At 32.8% G+C, this 14,300-nt stretch overlaps 1 protein-coding gene across 1 annotated transcript; it reads left to right on the top strand.

Moving 5' to 3' along the window:
- The first annotated feature begins 1,257 nt into the window (after positions 1–1,257).
- Positions 1,258–13,177, top strand: LOC106054264 (vesicle transport protein GOT1B-like). Its single transcript, XM_013210058.2, has 6 exons — positions 1,258–1,675; positions 3,393–3,484; positions 5,131–5,309; positions 7,106–7,187; positions 8,754–8,786; positions 13,077–13,177. Exons 1-6 carry the CDS (start codon positions 1,651–1,653, stop codon positions 13,086–13,088), a joined length of 423 nt encoding a protein of 140 aa, XP_013065512.1. The 5' UTR covers positions 1,258–1,650; the 3' UTR covers positions 13,089–13,177.
- Positions 13,178–14,300: the final 1,123 nt, after the last annotated feature.

The following is a 14,300-nucleotide window of genomic DNA, read 5'->3' as shown; positions in this document are numbered from 1 at the left end:
TATTTGATTCTGTTAACAAGCTGTGATTACTACAAATAAATAGTACGGACCCACTCGAAAGTTTATGGTTGGGGGGGGGGCGGAATTGATGCCATCGCCACTTCCCCACCCCACCAAATCGGCCAACATACTAGAGAGGGGCGAAATAATCTAAAAATAGGTTGAAATAATTAGGATATATTATTAACATAACTAAAAAATTTGTATACAAATTGTGTGATTTCTTTACTAAAATTTGTCCATCCGGAGGGAGGGGGGTCGGCCGAATTGGGGGGGGGGGGAGCGATCGCACCTATCGCCTGCCCTGCATAAGCCAGTGTACGGTCCTCTACATTTATTATCGAGGAATTAGTTTTTTTTTGTTTTTTTTTTGGTTTGCTTTGTTTTGTTTCAAGTAGCGTATTCTATATGCATTAATATTGATTTTTCTTACGCATAAATAAAACAGGTAAAAATCTAAGATATCTCAAGGTAGTTATTTCCTGGCAACAACAACAAAAAAAGATACCTAATAATTGGGAATATCATTATTTATTAGGTCTACATAGATGTCATAGAACATCTTAACGATAATAGGCCTAATAAAAAGCCTACTTCGTATTCTTATCGTGTTAAAAAATACACAAAACCTAATAAAATAGGTACTCAGGAAGACACAAAGGTAAAAGCATATTTCTTATTCCATACACTATGACAAATTCGTTCCAGTGCTCCTTATTCCCTAGGGCTATGGAATGGGTTTCCTGAATCAGCCAAGTAAGACAAAGACTTATCAGAATTTTAGTCACTGATTAACACGGGACACGCTCAGGACGTAACAATCTTCTCTTTTTTTTAAAGTAACGTCTGTATTTTATAAGATAAGTCCCAACCATAAGACCTATGGGCCCAACATTTGGAAGGCTGCCTGGATGAGCGGTATGCGCGCTGGACTGTCGTTCGGCCGTCTCAATGGTCCCGGTTTCATTCCTTGACGGTGCCACCCCAGTTGTCCTACGGAAGGTCTTGTCTAGCGATTACATAATCTACAACTCTGATGGAACATCCGAAACATATAAAACATTTTACAAACAATTTTTACAAACATTTAAACATTTTCAGCCGTCAAATTTACTTATCTTTTTAATGTGAAGATTGGACTATGAATAATTAGCTTTAAGCAAATATAGGCAGACAAATTTAACACATACTACTTTTTTCCATATTACACCGAAAAATAAAGGGGAGATGATGCACAAAATTATTCCTACGTGTAACACGACAACGTAAAAGTTTATATTTATTTATAAATTTCGATCTATTCACACTAATCTAGAGTTTAGATGTACATTACATCTAGATTAGATTCTAGATTAGTTTGTTTTAATATCACCAAATGGTTTTGAATGATTTGACCATTAGTGCCTCATACTAAATGATAATCTCTTAGTTACAGTTAACTTAAGTCTTAAGTTTTTAAATTTTAATTAAAAAAAAAAGGCTGGAATTTGGATAGAAATCTTAATCTTTCAAACTTTCAGTCTCAGTCTAGAACCTAGATTTTTCTTAATTAACTAGTCACTAGATCTAATCTAGATCTAGATCATTATACTAGACTACCAGTAAAGTAATAGGTATCTAGGTCTAGTTAGACTTTAAGTCTTTATAAAAATGATGCAAGTTACAGATTTTCAAAGTAAGTTACTTTTATAATTAATCGAGTTTAATAGAATAGATGATATTAATTATAGCAGATAGTGATAGATCTAGATCTATTAAATAATAATAATTTAGAATATATATATTAAATATATATCTATACATCGTTCTAGATTCTAGATCTAGTATTTATAATTTATATTTATAAATACTAGTAACTAATTTATACTAGTTTAGGTTTAGACGTTTAGTTTAGATCTGGAATAAAATTAATGATCTAGATCTGTAGAATCTACTAGATTTAACTAGATTACTAGATCATAGTAGATGTTGTTCGAATTTTTAATCAATATTGTTTTTGTACAGTAGTTTTGCTGAGCTTGACAATTGTAGTCAAACTGAATTTCCGTTAGATTGGATCAATAATAATTATCTTACCTTATCTATCTTATAGATATCTTTATTGGAATAATTCACTAAGGGATAGTTGAAGTTTATCACTGTTCACTCTAAACTAGTAATTATGAGTAAATTAAAACAAATAATGATGGCAGCCTATGTGTCAGGGTGGGTTTTACAGGTCTAGGGTATGACTTATAATGCCGGGTTCCCCACCCTAACGATGGCTATTAACTTCCTGTCAGGGTTGTAATTTAGCTGTGGCTCGTCTGCCTGGGCTTAACAGTCTAGCCATCAATTTATGAAATGAGTATCAAAAGAATAAATAATACAAATAGTAACATATAGTATACTACTAGTGAATAACGAGATTGCATATATAACAAAACAAAGGTTTAATGTAATAAGGATATGATTAGGCATAAATGACCAATAAATATTTGTAGCATTTACAAAAGGCACTACAAGTTAAACATTCTATTCAAAGAACTATAGCCCACCTTAATGTCAGTCAATCAGGGCTCGCCAGGCCCACACCCTAATGCCATAGACGATAGTCAAATACCATTACAAAGCCCTAACCCTAACCCCAAGCCAGTGTCCCTAAACAAGAAAAATATAAATATGTATTCCTTGAAATCACCATTCACAAGACCAACGAATTTAGAGCTACACCACAAAGAATAAAGTAAAATAAACTAACTTACCCATTACTGGGGGAGAAAACATCACAGAGAGACTGCTACCCAGCAAAAACAAAACAGAGCAATGACATAGCGCGTCCTTAAGAACAGACTCACAAACCCTTATGGTGCACAAAAGAAAACATCAAGCAAGCAGCAACTCTAGATGCGCACGACAATGTGGACATTTTTGTGTACATGTGGTCTGAAATGTCATTGAGATCTCGACTAGCGTTATCCATGCTCCTGATTTCGAACATATACACTGCTGTTTTTGCGACAGTACGCCATACCTTTTTCAATGTGGGGAAAAAATTAATACATTATCTGCTTTTAGCACTTAAACCAGGATGATGTCGAGTCTTGCAAATTTGACAAAAGTTTGTCTCATGTGTTTCTCAACTGGCTTCACATTAATCCGTTAATTCACATTAATCTGTTTAATTCACATTAATCAACAACACTGACACAGTAAACATATTAGATTATATAAACTTATCACAAAAGTTTAGTGATTCGAATTTACAGCCTGTCTCTTGAAGTCAACACTACATGTCCTCTGTAATTGTTGATTTTATAGAATATTACAATTAAATAAAAATACCCTGAAACTCTTTAAACAATTTTTATTAAACAGTTCTAACAGTCATCTTATTTTCTTTCATCCAATAGAAATTGGTGTTGGCCTTGCAGGCTTTGGAATAGCATTTCTCTTTCTTGGAATGTTGCTGTTCTTTGATAAAGGATTATTAGCCATTGGTAATGTAAGTATACTCTATCACTTTTATTTTTGTAGCTTACTTGTATCAACTATTTCATTTTGGAAAGCATTGATTTAACCTTGAACGTAAATGTTTGGCCACCCAAGACTAACCTACAGAGACGTCTGCAAGCGAAATATACATGAGAACTACAGGCATCAATGAAAGTATAGCTCAAGATCAGGCAACATGGAGACAGACTGTGCGTGCTGGTATGAATCTTACTGAGAGAAAATGATGTGCGTGCTGGTATGAATCTTACTGAGAGAAAATGAAATGAGCAGCCATAGTCAAGACTGCCCTATCGGTTAGCCCTAAAACAGAAACATTCACATGCATAAGCTGTCGCAAACTTTGCCACTCCAGAATTGTTTTTTTAGTCACATCAGATGTCTCAAGAAGAAACTAAAAACAGTGATTTATATGGATTCATTGATTGTCTTCTGAGATCAAAGGAGCCATATCTTTAGGGTTAGGGTTACAGTTTAATGGGCTATATTTATACTAGCTTATCTTCTCTTGGCTCAAAGTTTTTGAGTCAAAATTTTTTTTTTTTCTTAAATATATTCTATATTTTCTATGCATTTTGCAAATTGAATAATTAAGATGGATGTACAAAAATGTACAAAAGTATGAAGAGTCTGGACAAAATCGATACAGGTTATAATTACAGAAGAAACACATCAATTGGAAACAGTTCATTAGCAGTATGTTCTCTGTCATGTTATTTACCCCAGATCTGTGTATTTTTTAAGGCTATGAACTTGTAGTAGCTTATGCTTTTACCAGAACAAAGTCTCAGAAATAAATGTAGGCTTATACTTATGTAAAATCAATCCTTTTAATATATTTATTTTTTTTAAGAAAATTAACAGTTACAATTTCATTTTTAAATTTACACTATATTGACATTTCTTAAGTCTACTAGATCCATATTAATATAATTCACATAGACAGGATGAATTAGCTAGCTGAACAATTGACACTTTGAAAAGAGTTTTATTTTAGATAAAAACTTGATTCTTTCTCAATTATTTATGTTATAAATGCAAGATCTATTTTTATCTAGATGTAGATTAGTAGAGTTTTAATCTTCAAAAGATATTTTCTCGGCGATCTTCAACACATATAAGTAAAATGATCAAATAGGGTTTACTGGCCTCAAATGTATTAATATAGTTTTTATTAGTCTATAATAGAATTAGATTTGTAACTAGATATATGGCCTCCTTGAGTCTCTTTTTGTGGCTATTGATAATCTCATAGATAGAAATACAGAAGGTATGTGGGCATATCTTCTTTAGTAACTTTTAGAAATTGGAGTAAAAAATTTACCTGTGACTTGTAATAGATATATAAACTTGCAGAAATATAGAAGCTCATTACATTTAAATTGTAATTTTTTTTTCAACTGAAGTAACCTATCTAGTAATACATAAATGTCTATCCAATTCATGTTTCATTTTAATGTATATTCTACTCATCTATCAGATTATTTAGCAGTGTTTATATTTTCTGTATTCAGTATTTTAAAAAAATTGTCTTAATGAGGGTTGAGCTTGAAATGTTAAATTTCTTTACCATAATGAACTGTAACTGATATTTTTTTCCAAATAGAAAAGAATAATTGTTTTGTTTTGTTTCTTTAGATACTGTTTATTAGTGGATTGGCTTTTGTTATTGGATTAGAAAGGACGTTTCGCTTCTTTTTCCAAAAACATAAACTGAAAGCCACAGGCTTTTTTGTTGGAGGAATGTTGATAGTGTTGTTTGGTTGGCCTATATGCGGTATGTGTGTGGAGTTATATGGATTCTTTTTACTCTTTAGGTAAGTTTGTCACATAATTTATTTAGCAACTTTGTTTTACATGTTTCGGATGTTCCTTTAGGGTTGAAGATAGTTTACTTCCTAGTCCAAACCTCCCGCAGGACGATGGGGGATGGGAGTGGGCAGGGTTTGAACACTCGACCGTCAATAAATCCGAACGACAATCCAGCGCACAAACCTCACGACCAGGCAGCCATTTTATTTCATTTTCAAATGAGTTTTAAAATTGATCCTAATAGGTAGAACTCGGTATTTAAAAGTAACTACTCAATACAAATAGAATCTTGGTTATATGTGTTATTCACTTTGGACTGTTATCTTAATGGTCTTGAGTTAAAACTCTGCCTGCTTCTATCCTATGATGTCCTTCAGGGGATTCGGGCTAGGATGTACAAATCTTCATATCTAAAGGAACATTCAAAACTTATAAAATGAAACAAAGCACATCAATTTTAGTTAGAATGCAATTAACTGCAATTCCTCTATTTAGTTCCTTTATCACTTCAGTATCAAAATCTAATTAAAGAAACTCAGTGAGTTGATTTCAACATTGCTCAATTTATAAGGCCATTTTTTTAAATAGTTTTTTTTTTTCTTAATCCTTATTTGTCCTGTAGTACATTGCACCTTAGCCTAAGAGCAAGTTGCTTTCATTCTGTACTGTTTCCTGCCATCCGCCAGAGTCTCATCCATTGTGAAACCTTCTTCAATCCTTGATATTGACTTCCTAACATTTCTTTTCCCTGCCTGGTACTGTACCTTACAAGATGGTCTTAGTGCCACAATCAGTGTCACAGTTTGTCATCTGTTTCTTAAATGATTATGACTTTGAGCAAAAGAATACGCTGGAGCTCTTTCAGTAAATTTAAAATTTGAATTGAATTTGTTACAGCACAAAACGAACAATAGATTCACCAGGTACACTGATTCAATATAAAAGTCTATTGAAAGACCTAGGTGTGTTTAAATTGAAATCACAAGTGAACTCCTTATGACTTCATGTCTTATAGAAATACTTATCCCCATTCCGAAACATTGACAAAGGTGGTCCTCTTACCATTTAATGTATTGAGGACTGTTTCACAATTTTTGGATTGAGTAGTACCATGTGAGCTTATGTTTACTAAAGACATTGCTTCAGTATTTAAATCATAAAAAAAAAGTTTTCCGTAAGAGATATCTGTTTGACTCCAAATTATTATTAACTTTTGGGCTATTGCTATAAGACACTTTAATTAGTACATTTGTTATTAAGTATATTTGAATTGGACATTGTCTTTTCTAAATTTAATGATATGAGAGAAGCTAATGGAGATAATTTGTGCTTACTAAAGATAGAGGAGAACAAATAATATTGTTGGAATTCTCTTTTCTCAAGACACTCTCACTACTCTCAAGACACTTTCTTTACTCTCAAGACACTCTCACTACTTAAAGATACTGCCACTACTCTCAAGACACTCTCATTACTTTAAAGGCACTGCCACGACTTTAAAGACAGTGCTAAATACTTTCAAGACACCACTAATACTTTTAAGACACTGCCAACTACTGTCAAGACACTCTCACTATTTTTAAGATACTTCAGCTACTTTCAAGACACTGCAACTATTTTCAAGACAGTATCATTATCAAAATGAGTTTGATTACTAATGAGCTTGACTTGAATTTCATTTGTCTGCTTCAATTCTGGAGGTAGAGCTAGAAGACAAGTCTGTTGTTAGGTGTGAGATCTCATGACATGTAAAACTTTCATTTTTAAAAACCTTCATGTATTGACGTTTGTATTTCCTCAGTGGATTTTTCCCTGTTGCAATCAATTTCTTGAGGAGAGTTCCGGTTGTTGGAAGCATTTTAAATCTCCCTGGCATTCGCTCAGTAAGTTACTTATTATTATTTTTATTATTATAGCTTTTATATAGTGCTACTTTCATGCTTATAGCATGCTCAGAGCGCTTTGGTCCGATCTCATTTGTGGACCAGTGGGGGGGAGGGGGTATCTAGGAGTTGGTTTTCCGTGCTGCCTTCAGGCGCTCAGTAAACACAACCCTGCCCGAGTCGGGTGTCGAACCTCGAGCCCCCTTCTAGGTAGCCAAGACAAGCCAAGTTCAAGCGCACTTAGCCTCTCGACCAGATCTACTTAGATCAAGTTTACAAAAACCTTTTTTTTTTAGGTAAATTATAGCTTATGACAAAATATGGCCACTGTAGGAGGGACCTAAAAATATAATTGAAATGGAAAATAATCGCTAATAGTTTTGTGTGGTCTGTTTGTCCATCCATCTACATTGGCATTGATTTTTTAAACTGAAAAACTTTTAGGGGAGGTAAATTTTGATAGGCTACTTTTTAAGGTGGACACAAGTCAGAATCCTGATTTTAGCAGAAAAATTAATTTTTTTTTCATTACTTTTTTAAAGGCAGCATGGTAACCTTTTCATAGATATCCCCCTCCCCCCCCCCACACAACACTCTTGTCGACAAAGAAAATAAACTTGGAGCATTACTTTAAGCATAAATGTACTGTACTATACCTATTGAAGAAAAATTTTTTTCCAAACGCACCAAATTTATCGTTGTAGAGCTAGATCTAAACTGGACTTTTCTGAGGTCCAAAACTAATTACACAGTGGTTCACACAGTGGCGTGCCATCAAAATGGTTCATTTATGTAATTCATCATTTGCATTAAACTCTGTGGATGAAGGCTTTAGAAACCCAGATCCTCTCTTTTTTAAAACCTTGGATTAAAACCTGAATCTGGGCATATTCTCCCATACAGGTCAAGAGCAAGTGTTAAATTTGTATTAGCATAAAAAATATTACCACCCTTACCAATCCCTTAGTCTGTTGCACTCTTGGGGTACCACACATGATATGTCAATCATCTCTCTCCATTCTTCTGTCTTTTGCCTTGACTATAATTCTGTTCAATGACAGGCCTTTCCATTCTTTGGTGTTGTTTTCCCATTATTTTGTCTGCTAAAACACAAATGCATTAAATTTGGAGCCAAATAATTGCAAACTAAACAGGGTACACTTAAAGCAGATGGGTCTACGGTCAGTCTAAGGGTCATCTTTAAGTATCAAAGCTTGTTGTCAGTCTGACCGACAAAGAATGTTAACCACTGGGCATTGAAAGAGAAAGTTGTAAAAACTGTCATGTCTGTTTAGTTTAAACTCAATTCTTGGTTTAAAAAAACAACCAAGAATTAAAAAAATGGATTTCCAAGAATATTTATTATTATCTGGACAAATCCTTTATTTTTTTACAACAATGATTGACTCATTAATATTTCTGAAAGCCTTGATCTTATCCTGCACTCTTTTGTTAAAGTAAAAACTATACCAGTATTGAGTTGTCTGGGAAATTGTATTGATGCTTGCCTTTTGTAACTGATTGCACTATACATATCTAATACATTTATTTATTTATTTATTTCAGATTGCAGATAGAATCGGAGAATCCAGCTCCATGGTATAACAGTTTTTATATGTTAGGTTAAATACTAGAACAGTTTTTATAGTTTGATTTTATGAGAAAATGATCCCTTCTTATGTCTGGAAAAAAAATATGTTGAAAGAACTGGTCATTGTAAATAGAGTGAATACTAACAAGTAATTTGTAAAGCAATTCATCGATGCATATATGTGTAATGCATGCAAGATCTTTTTTAAACAAAGTATTTATGTTTTAACCCTTTTGTTCAATTTGTGTGTATAATTTTCAGCCTTTTCTTGTACATTTGATTTGTCTAAAACTGAAGTATTATTTCAAGTTTTGGTGATAATTTGAAGTGTGAATGAAACTCATTGTTGTCACTCCCATGCCATAAAACTTCACCAAAAATTAAAACTATTTTTTTAAATACAATTTTTAAAGTCATTGTTATGGATTTTCTTGGTTTCTGTGTTATTTTTTTTGTAGAATCTATGTTTAATATAAATTACATTTTTATATATTTTGTTTACTTACTAAATGTACAAAATATAAACTAGGGCCAACATGTAGGTGCTTAAACCAAATGTGGCTAGATTATTGAATAGTTTTCCCACACGAGCTTGACAACTTTAAAATTTGGAACACTCCAAAACTTATGGACTAGTTACTATACAAAATATTCATAAGACTAGGAACAGGAAAGACATTTTAATTTACCAATTTTGTAAAGTTTAGAGAAGTTTGAATATTCTCCCTTAGTTCAGTGGAATAGAAAGTTAGAATTTTCTTCTAAATTCTGTTGACTTGTGAAGTGAATGTGTATATATATGCAAGTGAGATTTCTCATTGCAGTATTGGTGAGATTTGTATTCAAATGATATGAAGTAGCTTTTTTTAAAAATCTAAAACTTATGGACTAGTTACTATACAACATATTCATAAGACTAGAAATGGGAAAGGCATTTTAATTTATCCCTTTTGTAAAGTTTAGAGAAGTTTGAATATTCTCCCTTAGTTCAGTGGAATAGAAAGTTAGAATTTTCTTCTAAATTCTGTTGACTTGTGAAGTGAATGTGTATATATATGCAAGTGAGATTTCTCATTGCAGTATTGGTGAGATTTGTATTCAAATGATATGAAGTAGCTTTTTTTTAAAATCTAAAACTTATGGACTAGTTACTATACAACATATTCATAAGACTAGAAATGGGAAAGGCATTTTAATTTATCTCTTTTGTAAAGTTTAGAGAAGTTTGAATATTCTCCCTTAGTTCAGTGGAATAGAAATTTAGAATTTTCTTCTAAATTCTGTTGACTTGTGAAGTGAATGTGTATATATATGCAAGTGAGATTTCTCATTGCAGTATTGGTGAGATTTGTATTCAAATGATATGAAGTAGCTTTTTTTTAAAATCTAAAACTTATGGACTAGTTACTATACAACATATTCATAAGACTAGAAATGGGAAAGGCATTTTAATTTATCTCTTTTGTAAAGTTTAGAGAAGTTTGAATATTCTCCCTTAGTTCAGTGGAATAGAAATTTAGAATTTTCTTCTAAATTCTGTTGACTTGTGAAGTGAATGTGTATATATATATGCAAGTGAGATTTCTCATTGCAGTATTGGTGAGATTTGTATTCAAATGATATGAAGTAGCTTTTTTTTAAAATCTAAAACTTATGGACTAGTTACTATACAACATATTCATAAGACTAGAAATGGGAAAGACCTTTTTTTTTTTTTTTTTTTTTTTTTTTTTTTTTTTGTAAAGTTTAGAGAAGTTTGAATATTCTCCCTTAGTTCAGTGGAATAGAAAGTTAGAATTTTCTTCTAAATTCTGTTGACTTGTGAAGTGAATGTGTATATATATGCAAGTGAGATTTCTCATTGCAGTATTGGTGAGATTTGTATTCAAATGATATGAAGTAGCTTTTTTTGTGTGCCTCTCTTTGGTTTCTACCACGTCTGCTGAGCAGTTTTCTTAGTTCCTGTGTTCTGGAATTCAGGTCTCCTCAGCATGAGGTTCATTCTTTCTTAGCTGTTGTCCGCCCATCATTATTTTTATCTGTCATTGTATCTGCAGGGAAAAAGATTAGTTTAAATCATTTGGTGATTCAAACGAATACCTTTTTAAATTTGTCTAATTTTAATAGCATGCTCAGTATGCTATGGTCCAATCTCTTTTGTGGCATAGTGGCGTATTGTTATTTTGGAGAAGCTTTCCCTGATGCCTTTAGGCCTTTAAAAAAAAATTCTAATTTTAATATCATGCTCAGTGCGCTATAGTCCAATCTCTTTTGTGGGGTAGGCGTTATCTAGAATAAGGTATCCCTGCTTCCTTTAGGTGCTAAGCAAACGCAACTCAGTTCGAGTTGGGTTTCATACTTCATTGTTCTATGCATCCCATACGAAAAAGCCATTTTTGGGACACAAATTAAGCTTGACTCTGGTCTCACTAACTTAAAATGGTTAATTGAACTGCTGAAAATGGGAACAATAAACAATAGAATAAAACAAACAAGAATTTACTTCATTTCCAGACATAAACATTTTTTTCTTGGCATAAATGTAACGTACTAGAAAGAAATGATGTCCTTCATCAATACATTTATTTATTTTTTAAACATGATGAAATTAACATACTTTTTTATTCTTTGTACAAAACATAAGAAAAAGTATAGTAAAGTTCCCCTTTCAGACCTTGTGGTCTATAGGGCAGATGATGTAAAGGTCATCTGATTCTGTGGCCTTTACTTTTCCCCAACTAATGTCAGGTACCCATTAGAGCTGGGTGGACTCAGAGGCGCCCAAGGATCCCGAAATAAAAATCCCAGTCTTCACCAGGATTCAATCCCGGGACCCCCGGTTCAGTAGCCAAGCGCTTTACCGCTTAGCCACCACGTCTCCTTGTACAAAATATGAGAAGAACAAAACATTTCAAATTTTTTATTTCATTTCATTGACAATCAACTTTAACTAAGATATTCTTATCATCCAGAAAACTGTTTTGTTGGGCATTAGTTCAGCCTTTGTGCTGTTGTCATCTTTGTACCCCTTTGCGAAAAAAAACAACAAAAAAACTTTTTTATTAACCTTTGACTCTCCTGTTCACCATATCAATGAGTCTATTTTACCAAATAACACTTGAAAGATAACATGGGTCCATTTCTTGTTTCCCACCTAGTAATGCAGGTCTATTTATTATTATGCATTTTCTTTCTACCAAAGCCTGCTCAGTGTTTGGAGATTCTTATGTGATTTCTTTAGGTACCTTGTCATTATTGCATTGCCTTCTTTGGCTTTGAAGTCATAGAAGTGAAAAACAGGACAATTTCAATTTGACTTTGAAGTCATAGAAGTGAAAAACAGGACAATTTCAATTTGACTTTGAAGTCATAGAAGTGAAAAACAGGACAATTTCAATTTGACTTTGACATCATAGAAGTGAAAAACAGGACAATTTCAATTTGGCTTTGAAGTCATAGAAGTGAAAAACAGGACAATTTTAATTTGACTTATTTCAATTTGGCTTATGAAAACAAAAAAGGGCTTGCTTTTCTCTTGAAGCTGGACATGCATGTTTTTTCTAGTTATTTTTTGTTCAGGAATCAGTCAATGCTGGATCTAATATTTATTTATGTCAGAACATGAACTGTTGTAGGTCCTAAATTTAAAATCAATCTCAATAAATTTTTAAAAATTTTGAAATGTGTATGAACTTTTTTGTTTACAGATCATTCGGTTTTGTTTTCATGTCAACTGATACTTCTTATTTATTGTGGATACCTTTCAATTAGCTTTAAGTAGTTTGATAATTTGTAGTTCTATAGCCTGTTTTTGGTACAAGAATACATTTTTTGTACACAAAGGAATTCAAAGTCCTCGGCACTTTCTAACAGTATATTGTTATTTAGTATGTAAACCCCACTGTTCTTTTATGAGATAGACAACTATATTCTATTAGGTGTCAATTGGTCTACATAAGCTAGTGTCAAATTAAGACCTGTCCTATGTTGCAAAAACAAACTATAAAAAAATCAGAATAAAATAACAAAACAAACATAAAAAAAAATATAAATTCAAGGTTTTATTGTTTCCTTATGAAATACAGTTACGCTTTTTAATTTTCTCCCCAATAAAAAAATTATCCTAAAATAAAAAATTAAATAGAATAATAAAAATGAATTACTGATACTTTTGGTTGCAGTTATTAAATTGTGCTAATTTGTCTTTATTATACTAATGCTTAAGTTTTGTCATCCTCATAGTTGTACTATATTTAGTCGACCAAATTCTCATCCACTCCCATGATTTTCTCTCACAGGACAGTGTCTAAGACTCAAGACTTGATCCGATATTTGCATTCTCTTTTGTTCAACACATTTCATTCTTGTCAATAAAACTTGAATGTTTCTGCCAACAACAGATATGTCTTCTGGATATGTAGTGCGTCTCTTGAGTGCTTGAGAGAGTGTCTAGGGCAACTAAATAAGATTCAAACTGATAATATATTTCTTAGCCTTTGTAAAAAAAAAACAAAAAAACTTAAACTTGCCCTCATGAACATTGAGTAGAACACTAGGAAGCAACTATCTTCTTCAACAGACATGCTGAAGAACTCCTACAAAGGCTGCAGGACACACAAAGAGACCAAAGAGAAAGTTGACTGCCAAGGCAGTTACAAGAGAATTACATATTGGGCAAAGTATGTAGGTCACAGCTGGGTCTGAGAAGCCACATAAAATATTGCCATAATTATTAAGCGAAAGCTTCATAAGAGTGGAGGAGGTTTACACTTCCAATGTGTAGCTCTATCATATAGACAGTCAATTTTTCCACAGTGTCCACATTATTATTATAGCTTTTATATAGCGCTACTTTCATGCTTATAGCATGCTCAGAGCGCTTTGGTCCGATCTCATTTGTGGACCAGTGGGGTAGGGGAGGGGGTATCTAGGAGAAGGTTTTTCCATGCTGCCCTCAGTAAACACAACTCTGCCCGAGTCGGGTGTCGAACCTCGAGCCCCATTCTAGGTAGCCAAGCCAAGCCAAGTGCACTTGGCCTCTTGACCACGCTTCCCACATCTACTTGCTTGTATTGAAGTAAGATGTGTAGTGGCTCTTGATAAAAAAAAAAAAAAAAAAAATCAAAAATCATCTAACAAATTATATCACACCAGTACAGAAATGATTTCCTGGATTCTAACTTTGTTATAAAAAGCAGTAAATAATTTCTCTCCTTACTCTGTTACAAAAAAGTTCATCCTGAAGCCTCTAATATTATCATTGATTGTAAGATGGCATGGCCCAAAACTAATGCACATAGAATTATCAAATGCACATAAAATTATAAAACAAAACATTCAGAGAAATTAAAGATCAAGTAAAATAAAGACAAACAATGTTGTTGTTTTTTTAAACCAGCTTTATTTAGTGAAAGGGACTTGGGGAACAAAAAAAATATTTCAGCCAAAACTAAAAATTTTATGAGTGTTTCATGTTTAAAAACTGAATTATTTTTTTTTTGTTTGAACATTCAGTCTAAAGT

Source organism: Biomphalaria glabrata, chromosome 10, assembly GCF_947242115.1.
Source record: "Biomphalaria glabrata chromosome 10, xgBioGlab47.1, whole genome shotgun sequence".
Classification (NCBI taxonomy): domain Eukaryota; kingdom Metazoa; phylum Mollusca; class Gastropoda; family Planorbidae; genus Biomphalaria; species Biomphalaria glabrata.
The sequence above is the reverse complement of the archived record's forward strand: the minus strand, read 5'-3'. Positions and strand labels throughout refer to the sequence as shown.